This window comes from Pristiophorus japonicus, chromosome 4 (assembly GCF_044704955.1).
Source record: "Pristiophorus japonicus isolate sPriJap1 chromosome 4, sPriJap1.hap1, whole genome shotgun sequence".
Taxonomy (NCBI): Eukaryota; Metazoa; Chordata; class Chondrichthyes; family Pristiophoridae; genus Pristiophorus; species Pristiophorus japonicus.
This window is the reverse complement of record NC_091980.1, coordinates 73537366-73556470: the sequence shown is the minus strand read 5'-3', so window position 1 is coordinate 73556470 and position 19105 is coordinate 73537366. Positions and strand designations below refer to the sequence as shown.

At 42.3% G+C, this 19105-nt stretch overlaps 1 protein-coding gene across 4 annotated transcripts in view; it reads left to right on the top strand.

Moving 5' to 3' along the window:
• LOC139262963 (rab11 family-interacting protein 2-like) overlaps positions 1-18764 on the top strand; it is a 34958-nt gene extending 16194 nt beyond the window's left edge. The window contains exons 2-4 of one of the 4 annotated variants that reach the window (XM_070878350.1): positions 3877-3923; positions 8301-8349; positions 13905-18764. In XM_070878350.1, the coding sequence (XP_070734451.1) occupies positions 3877-3923; positions 8301-8349; positions 13905-14325 (517 nt within the window). In that variant the 3' untranslated portion in view covers positions 14326-18764. Of the gene's footprint in view, positions 1-3876; positions 4091-8300; positions 8350-13807 lie in introns of all 4 variants that reach the window. The other 3 variants (XM_070878349.1, XM_070878352.1, XM_070878353.1) reach the window with 3 other exon arrangements.
• The last annotated feature ends 341 nt before the right edge of the window (positions 18765-19105 follow it).

Sequence of the window (19105 nt, the reverse complement as noted above, 5' to 3'; positions counted from 1 at the left end):
GACATTTTATTACGTTAAAGATGCTATATAAATTGATTGCCCACGTAGGACCAGAATTTGTGGCAGAACTCAGATCCGCCTGGTTTCCACCCCATTTATATTCTGGCCCAAATTCTCAGATGGGGGGTGGATAATGGGGTGGTGTGCAAGAGCAGAATGTAGGCATGTCTTATATATGCCCATCCTTCAAATTCCTAGCACTGCCTTGGGGGGCGGGGGGGTGGCGGCGGGGGGCAGATACCTGGGGAATTCCTGGGCTTAACCAGTAATTCCACTAGTTACGCTGTCATTAGGCCCAATGAAACTATCGTCAGCTGACATCTGATGTAAGTTGTATTGAGAGGCGAGTAGAGGTTCCAATAAAAAGGTATTTGATTCTAAAGGAGATTGGTTAACTTGAGAAAAATTGCCATTTGTTCTCTCAGATACTTACATTCTTCTTTGGGTCTTCCCAAGCCTCAGGGTCCCAAATCAGAATGGCACTCAGCCACTCAGACTTCTGCTGGCACAACAGGGTGGGTGCCTCTGAAGCACCCATGGAGGCACAGGCACAGGCCACTCACCCTAAATATGGTGATGATCTCATCCCTGTACCACTTGCCACAGGATACCGGGAGGCCTCTTCTGTTGCAGCAGGGACCCCAGAATCTTGAGCCTTGTCCATAGTAACTACCTTTTTTCTTTTAGGCTTTTTCTGAGAGTGCAGACTGCTGCTGCAGTATGTTTCCACAGGTTGACAGTAGTGTAAGGATGCTGTTCAACTTTGGAGGCATCACAATTGGGCTCGATCAGATCCTCATTTAATATCTACAGATGCACAATTTCCAACAAGAGTCGCTGGACTTAGATCAGGAGTGAGATCTCTGAATATTTTTTCTTCCCCTCTGCTTAATTTCTTAGATTTCAGTTGTTATTGTAAAATTGTATGGAGTTCCTGTGTATTCATTTGTATTGATTATGGACTGTGTAACAAAACAGATTTCCTGCTTCTTCAGCAGGGTAAAGCTTGTGATTGTATGGAGTTCCTATATCTTCAGCCAGGGTAACAATTGCTCATTGTGAGGCTGTTGGTGATAATAAAACGTAGCTGCCATCAATTTGCAGTTTCCTTTAGTCAGTTTGTTAAGGATTACTTGATCTGTTACTGCATGGAGTTCCAGCTTACTCAGCAGGGTAAGGATTACCAAGGAGTTCATTTTTATTCAGCAGGATAAAGGTTACATTGTCAATGCAGAGTTCCTTTTTATTTAGCAGGGAAGAAGAAGGGGTTAAACTTTGTCAAATTGCATGCTTGATATCAGTCGCATAGTTTTCATGGTAATAATCATCTCTGTAGTGGGATATTATCACTTTAATGGGGTGCAAACAAGGTTTTGGGATTGATCAGGATTGCTGCTGTGTAGTGACTGATGGTTTGAGTGATGATTGTTGTTTTTAATGAGTTGGTTGTTTGATTATGTGGAAATATAATTGCATAATTAGAATTGTAAAATTAGTGATGAGTAGAAATGAAAGTAGCTGTGACTCAATTTATAAGTGGCTCAATTTGTAAATTACCCAATTCAGAGTGTAAGCCCAGACCTGTGTTTAGTGGATATAATCGAATAACCTAAATTTGCCAGTAGTTGAATAATACTGTGGTTATTAGTAAAGAAGCTGTAGTTGTATACCAGGGCTAGCACGTGATCAATGAGTGTTAAGAGTCTACATCAATATGTTAGTTAGAAAGAAATCTAAAATAACAGTAGCTATCTTTTTCTCTTTACTGATACTGACTGACCCAGTTCTGATCAAGGGTACATAACTGAAATATTAACTTGTCTTTTCTCTTTACAGATCTTGACTGACATGCTGTATATTTTAACAAGTTTTTATTTCAAATTTACAGTTTTTAAATTTATATTTAAGGTAGTCAGGTATTAATTGTTTTCTTTTGAAGCGCTGTATATTGGCCTCTGTGAGATCCTTTATCTTGTTTTAAAGCATACTTGCAATTCTATGTTTTAGCCTGTTTTTGAGGGCTATGTTTAGAGTACAAACTGCAGCACTGTGTAACAGGCTCCAACACAATATTATATTTGCTGTCTATAGAGCACAACATAGTATGGTGTTATGTGGTGTGTAGGGAGGCAGTGTAGTGATGTGTGGAGTACGAGCACAATTTTCATAATAAAATCCTGAGAAATTTTCTGAAAAGGTTCTGCTCCACACAGCACCCTTCGATTATAACAGTCATGACTGATGCATTCCTTTTGTGTACAGTCACTTTGAAAACATGTTATGACTCCATAAATGTCAAATTGTAAATGGAGCTAAATGCCACAATTAAAATTTATAGCTTTCACTTCCTTCATAGCAAGAAAGAATGAACTAGCGCACATATATATATATATAGTGCCTTTCACATTGATAGGCAAGAGGGCTACCACTGTGTCAAGGTGGACACCCTTAAATAATAATGCAATGATAAACTTGTAAACAATGTTGTGTGCAATTTTGGGAACACTACAAATAAAAAGATAATTAAAGCCATAGAGAGTGTACAGTGTAAATTCACCAGGTTGATGCTCTGGCTGGAAGCATATAGTTAGGAGAAACTTGAGATACTGCGACTATTTCTACTGGAGATTCAATGGAGCTTTTTTAAATTATGACGTGTTTTGATAGAGTAAATAGGGAAAAATTTTCTCTGGTTGGGGAGCGAGTGATGATTTAAAATCTCAAGAGTGAGGAAACAAGCCATGTGAACAATCTTATGTTTTATTTTACATAGAAAAGCTTTTTTTTTTAAAACTGTTTTTCTCTTACCTTTGACAGAGCAGCCATTTTGTATTGAGCAAACTATACTATCCCATCATACAACTCATTTGTAACTTATTTATAAGGACCTTTAAAATTAGTGTTTATTGTAGATTTTTTTTAATCCAGCTGTTTTCCAGTATTTTTAGCATCAAAAATTAGGAGAAAATCGAGGGAGGGATTGGAGCCCCCAAAAAATCGTATCTTAATACTGCCTCACCCTGTAGTTTGTCCTATTTCGTACTATCACTTTGCATTAGCTTGCCAGTTGTGGGTAGGTTTATGCTGTGAACCTATGGCTAATAAGATTTTCACAAAGGTGAAAAGTCTATTTTTCAAAGTCAGTGATTTCTTACCAGGACCCTTTTCAGATCCGAAAAGTACTACAGGAAGGCTCCAGCAACACAGCCCCTGCTCACTCCCTATCACTGAGTTAAAGACTTAGCACAGTAGAGGCTCAAATGTGGTGAGTTTGAGGGCGTGGGTGTGATATTGGTGTTCATGCGTGCATATGTACATGGCTAATTTCTCAACCAATGTCCATCATAGAATACAGTGCACACCATGTAACAAATGCTTCCTGACAGATGGTACTGACATTTGTTATGAAATTAACATGTGAAATAAATCTCCCATACTTTTACTCATTGCCAAATAAAGATAAATCATGTTAAATATAGTGGTGGTTTTAGTTTTTGCTTGGTTTTAGTGTTGATGTTTGTAAATAAACTGCTGAAACCACCATTTTAAAGACAAAAAAATCTGGCCATAGGGAGGCAATGGCTTCTGGAGACTGTAGAACATTAGGTGGCAAGTTTATTGGGGGGTGGGGGGGGGGCGAGCAGTAAAAGATAACAAGCAATTCTCACTGATAATATTGAACACTCTACACGATGCATAGCACTTTAATAGTATGATGTGTGGGGTTGCATGAGCATGGATTTGCGTGTGAGGCGGCAGTGTATGTGGACATGTGTGATCTACCAGAAGAACAATTGGGTTACCCTCTTTGTTAAGCATACATTGAAATTATTATAACTTTGAGGTTTCAGCGTTTTTTTAACATGTTCTTTGCAGATGGTACGATCTCCAGTCAAAACCAAACAAAGTGGCAAAGAGCAGAGGTCAGCTACAACTTGCGTTTCAGTTCCTACGTGACAACATGACAGCAAGCTCATACGCGCTGTACAAGAGTAGACCTCAGTCTGTGTTTGATAAGTTTAAGGACAAAGTAACTTCCTTAAAGTATGGAATGACTCATGAGATTTTACCAACTGAAGGGCCTAGCACTGTGAGTAAATAGCTTTAATTATTTTCTCCCTGTGATGTGTCTTCAAGCTGAGGAGAATGGAGAGTTGGCATTTTAGTGTATTTAGGTTTGAGAAATGTAATAAGACCCTACACATGGAGCAACTTTCTTGAAATTTGAAACTGACATTCTTGAAAAACAACCTGTGAGTAATGTGCACTGAGATGCTAGGAAAATATCCTATTGTTGCTAGATGACTTTTGTTTGTGTATATTTTCCACTTTTAAAGATCCTCCTCTTTAGCTACATGGGCAAGAATCATACACCTCCCTGTTAGGAAGCCAGGCTGGTCTCAGCCAAGCTACTCTTTTCAGCGAAGGGAGTCCAGGCAACAATTTCTCCTTCCAGCCACGATGTGCGGAGGGTGGGGTCGGGGAAGAACAAATCTGGACCGTACTTTTTTCAGGGACAGTGGTTGGTCATATTTTTTTCTGCCAGTTGGGGTATATAGATTGTGCTTCCTCCTGTCAGCGAGGGAAGTGCATCTGTGCTTTCTGCTTTAGAGGGTAAGTTTAAGATAAGTGAGCATATGTCCCGAAAGGCAAAATGCCACTCGGCAGTATCTGATCCAACCTGGGCAGCTCAAAATGAATGATTAACATTACTGAAAATTATATTATTCAGGGCAAACGGCAACTATTTTGGGGCTCCTAGTTGCCCCAGGGTAAGCTGAGAATTTTCTTTTGCTTCCTTATCAGCTTTTTCTTTCCTGTCTAAATGTCTCCAACTTGTATGCAGGTTACAAGATAAGTGCTCACGGGGTTGCGGGTAATATATTAGCATGGATTCCGCTGTACCTGCCCACGCTCCAATCACCGACCTGGCGAGGTTGGGGTGCAGGAGTGGCGAGTGATCATAGAGCGACACGATCGGGGCCTAGGAGAGGCGTGAGTTTGGGGCCCAGAAGAGGCAAGAGCCCAGGATCAGCATGGGCCAGCCTAAAGTGCGATATGTGTGCGCACTAGATCCATGCAGCAGAGCTGGTCTCCAGTCGTCTTGGTTAATCCTTGCCACTGGACCAAGACCTAGCTTTGTCAAGCCCATGTGATGGCTGATGTGCAACAGCTACCACACATTTAAAAAAATCCACGCACAGGCATCTTCCACTCTTCAACATGTAGTTCAGGACCTAGAATATTAGGTCCTTCATTGAAACACTTGTGAACTCATCCCTTTTTGGCATGGAAGCAAGTCATCCTCGATACGAGGGACTGCCTATGATGATGATGATGGTTTGCTGACTGCTAGGCCACACATACTACATCCCCCTAAATTCATGTCAGTGGTGTCAAATTGGCTGGAAAAATATTTGAAAGTCCACAGAGTATGACCATAATATTGTATAGCATTGGGGTCTGTGATCATTCCTGGTGTGTGTTCTAGAAACATACTTGGACCACTTACTATGAAATGAATCAGGAGTGGGTTTTTTTAGGAGAAGGATACACTAAAATCACTGGTACATTTCACACATTCAGGTGTGTGAATTTCAGCAGAGAAATAGTTACAGCCCTCTTGTGCCTTTCACATGAAACATTGAAACAGACTATGATTGATTAACTTTGACAGTCATTTATTTTTCTTCTTTATATCAATTAATATGAGTACTTTAACATGGACTATTCTGTAAGCTGATGGATGTTTCTGTTCTGTGATTTGGACTATGACAGACAGCTTTACTACATTGGCCTGCCCTGACCTGCTTATTTTCTACTGGGAAGGGTGGGAACATCATTCCCATCAGTAGGAATTATTTGGTTATAGTTTAAGGGATAAGAAAGGAACTCAATCAGAAGTTTATTTGAAACTGCCAAACAATGGAAATGAGATACAGGGAGAGATTTGGAGACAAATTAAAGAAATGTACAGAAATAACAGCACCATAATAATAGATGATTTCATTTATGACTGGGATGTTAATGCCCACCAAGGGTGAATGTCTCTACTGAAGGACCTGTTTGCAGGGCTTCCTGCCAGAGCTAAGGGGGACTTTGCTAAATGACACCACTGAGGTTTTTGTTGCTCTTCTTCCCCCTTTCCAGTTCTTGGTCTGTAGCCTTGTAGGTTACGGCACTTCAAGTGCATATCCAAGTACTTTTTAAATGCTATGAGGGTTTCTGCCTCTACCACCCTTTCAGGCACTGAATTCCAGAGTCCCACTACCCTCTGGGCGAAAACATTTCTCCTCAAATCCCCTCTAAATCTTATACCCTTTCTATCCACTCTATCTCGGCCCCTCTTAATTTTACACACCTCAATTAGGTCTCCCCTCAGCCTCGTTTGTTCCAATCCCAGCCTATCCAATCTTTCGTCATAGCTAAAATTCTCCAGTCCAGGCAACATTCTCGTAAATCACCTCTGTACCCTCTCTAGTGCAATCACATCCTTCCTGTAATATGGTGACCAGAACTGCCTGCAGTCTACCTGTGGCCTAACTAGTGTTTTATACAGTTCAAGCATAACCTTCCTGCTCTTAAATTCAATGCCTCAGCTAATAAAGGCAAGTTTCCCGTATGCCATCTGAGCCACCTTATTTACCTGTCTTGCTACTGACCGGGATCTGTGGACATGCACTTCAAGGTCCCTCTGATCCTCTACACTTCTCAGTGTCCTACCATTTATTGTGTATTCCCTTTCCTTGTCAGCCATCACCAAATGAATTACCACAAACTTCTCCGGATTGAATTCCATTTGCCACTGTTTTGCCCAGCTGACCAGTCCATTGATATCTTCCTGCAGTCTACTGCTTTCTTCTTCATTATTAACCACACAACCAATTTTGTATCATCTGCAAACTTCTTAATCATACTCCTTACATTCAGGTCTAAATCATTGATATATATCACAAAAAGCAAGAGACCTAGTAGTGAGTAAAGGCTGGATAAAATCTCTTCGAATGCTTGCTCTGTCTCAAGTTCTGGGTGACCATGGAATACTCATATCCAACTGACCCCTGGAAGTCTTCCACTATCAGTGGGCATTGACTGAATGGAAACCACTGATCACTCATTGATCAAGGTGTGCACGACATCACCTGATGTAATCTTCATTTAATTTATTTTTATATGAAGTTTTTGTTACAAGTATCTGTTCAGCTTACCCCCTCCCCCCGCCCCCCCCATAAACCTGTTAATTGTAATGTTCCCTCCTGATGGAATGCTCAGTCCTATAAAATATACTTTGGCTTTAGACCAGAACAGATCTCACTATATTAGTACTTGCAAGCACTAAAGCAAAACAGAAGTAAGAGCTATGGGGGAGATGTTATTTGGTTTGATTTCTCAGCAGGCTTGGTTGTTGATGTAAATCAGCTGGCTGCTATCTTCGGAGTGCATTTGGGGTAGGTAGATGCTCTTGTTTGACTTTGTGCAATGAGATCAATAATAATGAAATTACAAGCCAGGTGCTTCCAATGCAGAGCAGAGATTTATTGTAGAAGTGGAAAAATATAGATCTTGGGCTCAATTCTGGGGTCCTTGTTCTGAAGGTGGCAGTGCAGCAGAGCTGGACTCCCAGCTGCCCATGGCCACTGACACAGACTCTGTGCCAAGTTGCACGGTGGGGTCATATCCATAATCAGGGTGGACACATCAAAGATGTCCATCCTACTGTGCTTCTACTCAGCTAGAGGTATCCCGAGGCCGGGGGAGGGCTGAAGAAAGCAGATGACTTAGTTGGCATAATTGATTTTTTTTTGTCTTTTTTTCCTGAAGATTATTACTCTACCTGGGTATTGTTCCAGCTTTAATAACTCACCCTGTGGCAGGCTATTTTGTCATGGAGGCATCACCATCATCACCTGACATTCACAGAAGTTGGTTTTTCAGCAGGGAACACTGGATAGCAATCAGAAAAATGAACCCTGGCTGAGTTTCCTCTGGCTAGACCAGGGTCATGAAATCAATTGTAGCATCCCATTGCCACTTTAGCTGAGATCAGCTAACTCAGGACAGACCTGAAATTGAACCTTGGACCTTCTAGATTGTCATTCACTGCCATTCCCAATTGAGCCCTGGGGGTTGCGGGATGTCGGACAGTTCCTTTAGGTTACCTCTCGTGAAATGTCCATCAGTTTCTGATTACAGTCTTTAGTTCTTATTCTTGTCAATAGAAAGTCACATGGGAAAGTACAAGATTAATCCATTTGGCAGGTCCCAAGGTTCTTAAGCTAATCTTGTATTTTATTGAATAGAGCTTGAAGCACCACAGAAATGGAAAAATGTTGAAATCACACAGTTACGGTAAGGAACCTAATGAAATTCAGTATATATAGTCCACTTGTTTGGTCATTCTGGACAACCTACCTCAAAGGAAAGTCCACATTTTTAGGGTGAACCTAAAAATAAGACTTTGACGTCCAACAATTGAGAGTGGCAGCTTGAAATGTAAAAGGAAACTTCCTAGACAGCGGATTGTTCCTGCTGATGTGATACTGGCGTGGGCCAGGAATTTGGCATTACGCAATCGTACATACTGCTCACAGAAACCTGCCACTCATCATTTTCTGATAGTGCTTAATGCCTGCATAGATTGCTTTTGTACCTTTCCCGTAACAGATTAATATTTAAATATTATGAAATACAAATAAAGGCAATTTCCCCTCATTTCCAATGGTACTGCACTGTGTGCTCAGCTACTCACTCCCATCTGCTGAAGCTAAAAGGAGCAGCTGTATTCATAAAATAGCTCTTATAGAGGGGTTCACTAATGAAAATTTTTTTTCTGTTGGCTTTTTACTGCTAGTTTTTACTTTTTCTGTTTTAATTCTTTTTGGCATCAGAACACATATGCAAACAATAACAGCTGAATATTATCTAAAAAACTACCAGGAAGCCCACTGTTATTAAAGCATTTAACAAAAGTTTACTCCAAACAGAAAATGTAAAAAATACCTTTAAAAAGGGGCTAGAATAAACTTTCACTGCAGTTTAGCAAGAAACACACTGTTTAACTGTATTCTACAGTACACCAATCACAGTATTTCATGGTTGAAGTGATGGAAGATGAATGAAGGCATGCCAGGGAGATCAGTAGCCATGAGAATTGAATTGCCTGCACCTACCATGATGTCACCGACCATATTGCAGGCCTTGGCACATCTATCTGGCACCTGTCCATGACCAAAGACAATTGCTGCTGTAAGCTCCAGATCATGATAGAGCAAGTTGTACAACTATTCCTTCTGCTGCAACAAAACCGGCACCATCATAATAACTGTGCTAGTAGCTTTTATGCTTCTGCCTTCTTCCAAACTAGTGTAAAGATCATTTTCAGCAACAGTCATTCTGCTCCCCATATAAGTATCAAATGGTGACTGATGCATTGATCAGCATGAATAACAACAGTAGTTTAATGTACGGCCGAATATAACCTCAATACTGTATTTCTAAAATAGAGGGATTGTTGATAGCAGCCATATGAATTTCCTGGGCAGCAGGTTCCTGCTCCTGCTGTTATCACCAGTTGCTCCTGATCACCTGTGCACTGTGACTCATCGAGTGCTACATCCTCAAGCTAATAACTGAAACCTTCGGATGCTTGTAACTATTTTGGCATTTGCAAATGATATGGGGGACACGGTATTCTCTTGGTCCTTGGCCACTGGCAGTGTTTTCAGGGTCCTATTCTAGGCCTGCAATGACAGAAAAAAGCCAAATGTCCGACAGCTGCATTACAAGATATTGACTGTGATGCTTTCCCCTCCAAAGTTCTTGAACATGTCGCCAACCGGCTTTATCAAGTTTCACGCAGGTGAATGGGCCGTGCAGCCCCTTAAACGGAGCCACACACCCAAAACAAAATGAAGGGGAACATTGGTTGTCGCCTCCCAAATCTTGTACCATCTTTCCCGGAGCTTCATGTTTGAATCCTTCCAATCAGATTTCTACCCCGCCACAGTACCGAAATAGCTCTTATCAAAGTCACAAATTACATCCTATGTGACTGTGACAGTGGTAAACTATCCCTCCTCGTCCTTCTCAACCTATCTGCAGCCTTTGACATGGTTGATCACACCATCCTCCACCAACGTCTCTCCATCGTCCAGCTGGATGGGCCTGCCCTCGCCTGGTTCCATTCTTATCGATCCAGGCATAGCTAGAGAATTACCTGCTCCCACACCGTTACCTCTGGTGTCCCCCAGGGATCTATCCTTGGCCCCCACCTATTTCTAATCTACATGCTGCCCCTCGGTGATATAATCTGAAAACATAGTTCCACATGTAATCTGACGACACCAGGCTCTACCTCACCACCACCTCTCTCGGCCCCTCCAATGTCTATAAGTTGTTAGACAGCCAGTAATGGATGAACAGAAATTTCCTCCAACTTAATATTGGGAAGATCAAAGTCATTGTCTTTGGACCCTGCCACAAACTCCATTCCCTAGCCACTGACTCCATCCCTCACCCTGGTAACTGAGGCTGAACCAGACTGTTTGCAACCTTGATGCCATATTTGACTGTGAGATGAGCTTCCAACCACATATCTATGCTATCACTAAGACTTGTAACATCGCCCAGCTCTGCCCCTGCCTCAGCTCATCTGTAGCTGAAACCCTCATCCATGCCTTTGTTACCACTAGATTTGACTATTCTAACTCACTCCTGGCCGGCCTCCCATCTTCCACGCTCCGTAAACTTGAGGTGATCTAAAACTCGGCTGCCCATGTCTTAACTCGCATCAAGTCCCACTCACCCATCACTCCTGTGCTCGCTGGTCTACATTGGCTCCCGGTTAAGCAATGTTTCGATTTCAAATTTTTCATTCTTGTTTTCAAATCTCTCCATGGCCTCGCCTTCCCTACCTCTGTAACCTCCTCCAGCCCTACAACTCTCCAAGATGTCTGTGCTCCTCCAATTCTAGACTTTTGCGCAACCCCAATTTTAATCGCTCCATCATTGCTTTTGGCTGCCGAGGCCCTAAGATTTGGAATTCCCTCCCTAAATCTCGCCTCTCTACCTCTCCTCCTTTAAAACTGACCTCTTTGAACCAAGCTTTTGATCATCTGCCTTACTATCTCCTTATGTAGCTTGGTATCAAATTGTGCTTGACAATGCTCCTGTGAAGCACCTTGGGACATTTTGCTATGTTAAAGGTGTTATATAAATACAAGTTGTTGTGTAATTCTGTGCATTTCTGTGGAAGTGAGTGGGAAGGAAACCAAACTGATGAACTGTATGGTACTAGTGCATAGATTGCAGCTTTATTACTCCCCTCATGTTGTTTTATCTAGGGATCCTCCTACGACCATGGGGACTTTATCTGCTATTGGCAGAACTGTCTTTATGGTGCTGGTTGGCACAACTATGTAGCCTGCTCCATGCTGACCTGGAGCCTATAGAGGCTGTTATCCTTGGTCATTGCCGGGTAGGTCTGCTGAGGCCTCATGATATGTTTGGCATAATGGTAGGTGTCAGCAAGTCAACTCTAATGCCTGCTGATCTTCCTGGCAGCTTCTTTCACTTTGTATCACTTCAATCATAAAATATTGTGAAAACAATTACCAAAATTTATTTTAAATTGACCAGTTGACCGGCACACAACTCTAGCATACATTTAGATGGCTTGTAATTTCTGAGCCCTCTTTCAGTTCGAGTCTGTTGCCTTATGTTGTGTGTCCAATCTGCTGCCTACCTCGTGTTTCACTAAATCGGCATGTAGCCACTTTCAATTGCTGTCATTTAGTGCAAACCTTTTAAAGATGCGGGCGTGCGAAGGCTTTTAATTGTAAGTTGCAGCTTGAATCTTGCCTTGCAGAAGTAAACACATGTATGATCAGTTTGAAGGTTTGTAATGGGCAACAGATTGATAGGCAACAATTTGTGGCTTACATACTTGTTCTGCTAAACAGTATTGCTGCGTAGTCTTATTTTTGGCAGCTTCCTTAAGGTCTTCTTCCACCTCTGTTCCCACATTGTGTGCTTAGTGCTTGTGTTTCTCCATTTTATTCTATTTTGAATCTGCTAAGTGCACACAACAGTAACCCAAGCCAGCAACTTTTTCCAGCCATGCAGCTCCGCTGTTTTTTGGAGAGGATGTCCTGGAGGACCATCAGGGCAATTCTCCGTACACCAGTGCCTTCACTTTGCCAGCCAGTGAACAGAGATTCACCACTCCACTGATTGCCCACAAATTCTGTTTCCTGCCTCATTTTTATTTTGGGTGCCATTGATTTTAGACAGCCATTTTTGCCCCATAGAGCTTTTGTAAATGTTGAAAAACAAATCTGAAATATTTACAACCTTTTCAAAGGCTAGAATAATTGTTTCCTCCATTTCTTGTAGCCAAATCTCTTCAAATTTTAGCAATAGCCCTTTAACGAATGCTGGCATACAATTTCCTGTCTCCATCTCTACCTCTTTAGTGATCTCTCATCACTAGGCCCAATATGGAACAGGAGCTTACCCTGAATAATTGGGTCTGAAATACCTGGAAAGCCAATTCAACAGGAAATGAGCAAGACTTAAGCCATTTAATAATGGGCAAGAAATTCCAAAATGCAACACCGCCGGATTGCTGCCCAAAAAACGCTAAGATTATTAAATTAACGCTGGCGAACAATTGGTGAGAAAAAGGAAAAAATGGGTCTTGCATGCGGATTCTCGGCGGTAAACGCGATCCTGGGCAAATTGGGCAGTAGTTACTCAAAATTTAGTCCGAGGCTGCGGGTTGGGCCTAGGGAGGGGGAAAACAAAAAAATATTTTTCCAAAATATAAAAAGTCAGAAAACATTCTTGGGACCCTTTTCCACTTAATCGCTGTACAATAATTTTTTTTAAAACTTCAACTCACTTTTCTTTGCAGGCTTCATACCTACCACCCAGCTCCGGCTGGTTTCTTGTGGCCGTTTTTTTTCTACTCACATATGGGTCACCGCTGTGACCAAACATAGGCAGTAGCGTTATTTTCGGCGGTGCACGCCAGTGGTCCACTCCCCAGCGGTATTTCGAGACCGCTGGCGGAACTCTTTGAAGAAATTCCCGCCGGGTGGTTTTTCTCCGAAAACGAAGAATGCCGCAGAGAAACCGGGTGGAAATGATGCTGAAATTCTAGCCCCATATGATTTCCTATGATGTGTCAAATGAAAGCTCCTTGTTTCATCTAGGGGGTTTTAAAGAGCAATAGGCCTTTTATTTCTCTATTTTATTCTATTTTGAATTTGTCAAAAATTACTTCACTGCTGGGGAATATCAACGGATTGACTTCTAAGTTTTAATCATATTAAAATAAAAATTAAATGTCATAATGGGATGTGGGCTATCATCCCTGATTGCCTGAGATCAAAAACTTGGGGGGTGTGGGGATGCCAAGTAGAGCTCAGATGCTTCCCCACCCCAGGAAGGAAAGAAAATATAAAGACCAGCAGTCCTACACTACTCTCTTGTATGCCCTAGTTAACATCAGTGGTGGCCTGAGAGCATGTTTCCACTCTGCCTTCTCAGCTGGAAAAACTGAATGGCATGGAAATGTGCATGATATGGACATCAAATTATTCCTCCCCAAGCAAAAGATGAAAACAAGATGCCTTTTGCTGCTTTGAACCTCTTATGGCTGAAATCAAAACCCAAAGACGTTGGTGTTTTTTTATTTGGGGTGGGGATCTTGGTATTTTCCAATGCTGCCTGTATGAACTCCGAGTATAGGGCAGTATTTTAAGTGTTTTATATTTAAATTTCTTTTGTTTTCACTACACAATAGCACAAATGGACTCCAGGATTGAAAGCAATGCAACATTTAATTCACGAGAGATGGATAAGCAAACTGGGTCTGAGATTCTCTCTCACCCTCTCCACAGCTTTCACAAAAACTCTGGAGATGATGTACAGCCTAAGATGCATTTGCCCAAGGAGGATGCCCTTGTAGAATCTGCAAGCCAAGATAAGCCGGAGAAGACAGTAGCTCTGAAGCTGGAGGAAACAACAATTCCGAAGCTAGAGCCTAATGATATTGACTATTACGAAACTTTCACAGAATCTGCTGTTGATGCACAGGAGCTCCCCAAACAGGAAACCTACACAAGCGATGCTTTAGCATTTGCTAACCCTCCAGTGCAACCCATGAAACCCATCCACTTTGATGATAAATTGATGTTAACATCTTTTGTAATAGCTGGTGGGGGTCAGGATGGTTCACTAGACAGATGGAAAATAAAGCCTCCAACTTGTTGCACCCAGTGTTTTCGACATGCTGAGTCAAGAAACAGGCGACAGTTTTAAATTGTCCACTTGCACACAAACACTGCAGACTGTCTACGTCACCTCATGATGTGGGTACTACATGGAGGCTTGTGACAACATCGGCATCAGCCTTCTTTAGATGTGTTCAATAAAGTGAAAGCATGCACCACTTGTGTTTCTTTTTCTAGTGTAATCAGTAAGATGTGACTTGAAAAATTTGAATCAAATGTTGAGATCAGTACAAATCTAGCACACTTCAGGAACTCTGAAATCAATCCAAAGTTGGCACGGTTTGGGCTCTGATTTAAGTTTATTTGGAATTTGCTAGCTTTTCTTAAAGGGGATCCTCAGAACCATCTGCTGTCTTAAAACGTGAAAAATGTTATTTGCTTACTCACAAAATCTTCTGCCAAATGTTCTAAACTGCATGCTGTTGGATCTTTGGAGAAAGCCAGCTCTCAGCTTTGCATATTTTCACAATTAGGAGGAGTGATATTGCTGCCTCCTGCAATACATTCTGGTAAATGGTGCATCAGTATCACTCATAAAAAATGAATAAATATCTCTGTTTTTATGAACCAGTATTTTGTGAAAAATTGAAGAACAGCAACTGCATACAAACCTGCCACATTGATGCTACCCTACCCACAATATTCTGCAGGGAAGACCAGCAACTGTCATTCTGAAAGCTCACAACGGCGCGTCATTAGAATAATGTATAGCAGAAAAGCACTTTTGGAGGCAAGCTCATGTCAGACGTGTGAAAAACCATCACCATGCTCAAGAGTTTCCAAAATGAACCACAGAAAAATTCATGTAACTGGTGTTTCCATTTGCCTGATAATGATTACATAAAAACATAAGAAATAGGAGCAGGAGTAGATCATTTGGCCCCTCGAGCCTGCTCCACCATTTAATAAGACCATGGCTGATCTGATCATGGACTCAGCTCCACTTCCCTCCCTGCTCCCCATAACCCTTTATTCCCTTGATTTTGAAGAAAAAATATCTGGCCTTTCCCCATAAAAGTAAATCAAGCAAATCTCCAGAATATCTTTGCAATGTTATATAATGCATAATTTATCTTTGACCAGTTGCCATCTTAGCATGCCATTTTCTCCAAAGTTTGTTGATCTTGCTCAACTCTATTGTTACTTTTGGCTTTTGTATTAATTTCAATTTCAAATGGAACTATGCAATCATTACTGGAACCCAGGTCCTCACTTACTGTTTGATCTGGTGGATTGCTAAATACTAAATGTAATAGAGGATTGTATACTTGCTTCAAATTCTGTGTTAAGAAGTAAATACCTTTATTATAGAACATGTCTCAAGTGGCTTTACAGAGAAGGGAGATAAATAATAGATAAGCCATGAGGGAAGAGTTAGGAGAAAGGACGGGTTTTGAGAAGGATTGTCAGAGAGTGGGGCTAAGGCACCTGAAGGTCAATGACAGACCAAAGATGTAGGAGTCAAAGGATGGGGGTGTGCGACCAGATTTAAGGCCAGAGAACGAGGCAGTGGAGGGAGTTAGAGGAACTTGGCTTTACCGGGTTTCTGCCCTATTAAAGTTAACCTGAAATGGGGATCGGGTGACAGTTCTCTTCCCTGCGTAAATCTCAAACCAACATGCTGGGGCATTCCTGGGCTACCCAGAACACCACTGTCATGTACAGTGGTTCCTCCACTTGCTGAGGGCATACATCCTTTCTGTTGAGGCCTGCAGTACAAAAGACGAACAATTAATGCCAGAAGGATTGATTACTGTTGGAAGAGGGTTCAAAGAGTGGAAAACATACATTTTTACCTTGCTCTTCGACCTGATAAGAACATTGGGCTCTCCGCCCCCCAGTGGCCGGATGCACCTTTACAGGCGTGAGCCACCCATCCCAATCATTCTACAGGTGTCAAAATGTCTGGAGGTTATACTCATTGATTGTTCCGATGAAATTGTTTACTTTTTCTATAGAAAATTAGCAGCTTCACAGTTCTGTGTTCATAGGATGTGTGCATTGATGGCAAGGCCAGCATTTACTGCCCATCCCCAATTGCCCTCGAGAAGATGGTGGGAGGTAGATTTAAGGCCAGAGAACGAGGTGGTGGAGAGAGTTCTTGAACTGCTGTAGTGTGTTTTTTTCCCCAAAATATAGTTTATTCATATAAAATTTTCACAATACATTGGAAAATAGCTCAGTACCGTGCGGTCAGCAATTCCATACAATTCGTTTGGATGCTGACAGCAGTTCCATACAAGGTTGCATTTCATTTCAAGGTACAGTTTAGTATAATCCGTAAATCACGTTACATGTAGTACTGTGCAAATGAGAGTATTACATGGAGCAGATGAGAACAGGTTTACATTAGATTCCAGGATACATTTCAATACGATCACGAATCACGTTACATGTAGCACTATGCAGATGAATGCAGTACACGGACCGGATGGGGGATACATTTACATTTCTTTACAAGTTACTAAACAGTGCAGAGACTTTCATTATACATGGCACAACACAAGTGCTTTTCAGTACATGGTGCTCTTATGTATACAAGCAGATTAACCCCAAGAGGGGTCTGATTCCATCTCCTGGGTTTACCATAGCAAAAGGGCCTTAAACTGTGGCTCTTCCCCATTGTGCCTTTGCGGCGGCTGCACCAATCTTTAGTGCGTCCCTCAGCACGTACTCCTGGACCTTGGATTGCGCCAGTCTGCAACACTCGGCCGTGGATATCTCCTTGCTCTGGAAGACCAGCAAGTTTCGGGAAGACCAAAGTGTGTCTTTCACCGAGTTGATGGCTCTACAGCAGCAGATGATGTCTGTCTTGGTGTGCGTCCCTGGGAACAGTCTGCAGAGCACAGAGTCCTGTGTTACAGAGCTACTTGGGATGAACCTCCACAGCAACCACTGCATCTTCCAGACCTGCCTTGCAAAGGGGCAATCCCAAAGGAGATGGATGACAGTCTCGTCCGCACCACAGCCAACTTTGGGGCAGAGTGCCGTGTCTCTGAAACCCCGGCTGTACATGAAGGATCTGACGGGTAGGGCCCTTCTCACTGCCAACCAAGCTACATCTTGGTGCTTGTGTGAAAGCTCTGGCGATGAGACATTCTGCCAAACGAGTTCGACAATCTGCTCGGGGAACCGTCCGACAGGATCCATCATCTTTCGTAGGGTGTCCAGGACCTTGCATGCCGACCACTGCTTTATGGCCTTGTGGTCAAAGGTATTTTTCTTGAAAAATTTTTCCACGAAGGACAGGTGCTGAGGCATGGTCCAACTGGTTGGAGCATTCTGCGGCAGCCTGGCCAGACCCATCCTTCGCAACTGCTGTAGTGTATGTGGTGAAGGTACCCCGATAGTGCCGTTAGGGAGGGAGTTTCAGGATTTTGACCCAGTGACGATGAGGGAACAGCGATATATTTCCAAGTCAGGATGGTGTGTGACTTGGAAGAGAACTTTCAGGTGATGGTGTTCCCATGCGCCTGTTCTTGTCTTAGGCGATAGAGATCGCAGGCTTGGGACTTGCTGCTGAAGAAGCCTTGGCGAGTGGCAGTGCATCTTGGAGATGGTGCACCAGTGGTGGAGGGAGTGAAATTTTAAGGTGGTGGATGGGGTGCCAATCAAGTGGGCTGCTTTGACCTGGCTGATGTCACACTTCTTGAGTGTTTTTGGAGCTGCACTCATCCAGGCAAGTGAAGAGTATTCCATCGCACTCCTGACTTGTGCCTTGTAAATGGTGGAAAGGCTTTGGGGAGTCAGAAAGTGAGTCACTCACCACAGAATACACAGCCTCTGACCTGCTCTTGTAGCCACAGTATTTATGTGGCTGGTCGAGTTAAGTTTCTGGTCAGGGTTATAAACAGAGGGACTGGGGGGAGTGCTGTGCTGCGAGGACATGCTGGTGGAGGACCTTTGTCTTACGGATGCTTAACGTAAGGCCCATGCTTTTGTATACTTCCTGATAAAGTGGAACATCCCCACTGACACCTGGGAGTCCCTGGTCAAAGACCGCCCTAAGTGGAGGAAGTCCATCCGGGAGAGCGCTGAGCACCTCGAGTCTCATCGCCAAGAGCATGCAGAAATCAAGCGCAAGCAGCAGAAAGAGCGTGCGACAAACCTGTCCCACTCACCCTTTCCCTCAACGATTATCTGTCCCACCTGTGACGGACTGTGGTTCTCGTATTGGACTGTTCAGCCACCTAGGGACTCATTTTTAAGAGTGGAAACAAGTCTTCCTCAATTCCGAGGGACTGCCTATGATTGAAAATGAATGAACAGAGGGAGAATCAAGTAATCAGATTTTCAAACAGAAATTTGCTAAATCAAGCTTTGGCCAGACTCAAAAAGAAAATGGAGTTATTTGTTTAAATCAAGCTAGATGAACTACTGATGTGGGGAATTATAATGTGTTCATTATTTTGTATTATGCGAAGACAAGATGTACTGATTGAATGAAATGAGTGTTCAGAACTGTTGCTCAGTATGTTTACTTGCTGCGAAGTAAAAATGAATGATTCTAATCTGGCCTCGTCTCAATTTTTTTTCTTGATCTTCAAAATGATTGCAGTGGCACATGCAAAAGACATGAATATCAAGTTCAGGTCACAACATAAATACAACGCACTCAGACTGCTTAAAGGAATGACAAGCACCGATGTACCAAAGAGAATATCCTAAACTTGTAATGATATTTTAAAATAAGGCAGGGTGATGAAACCAAAAATATAAACAAGTGCAAACTAAATTTGGACTAGAATCTCTTCATGCAAAGGATAACAAGTGTCTGGAATAATCCTGCTGTGCTGGGTAGTATAGAT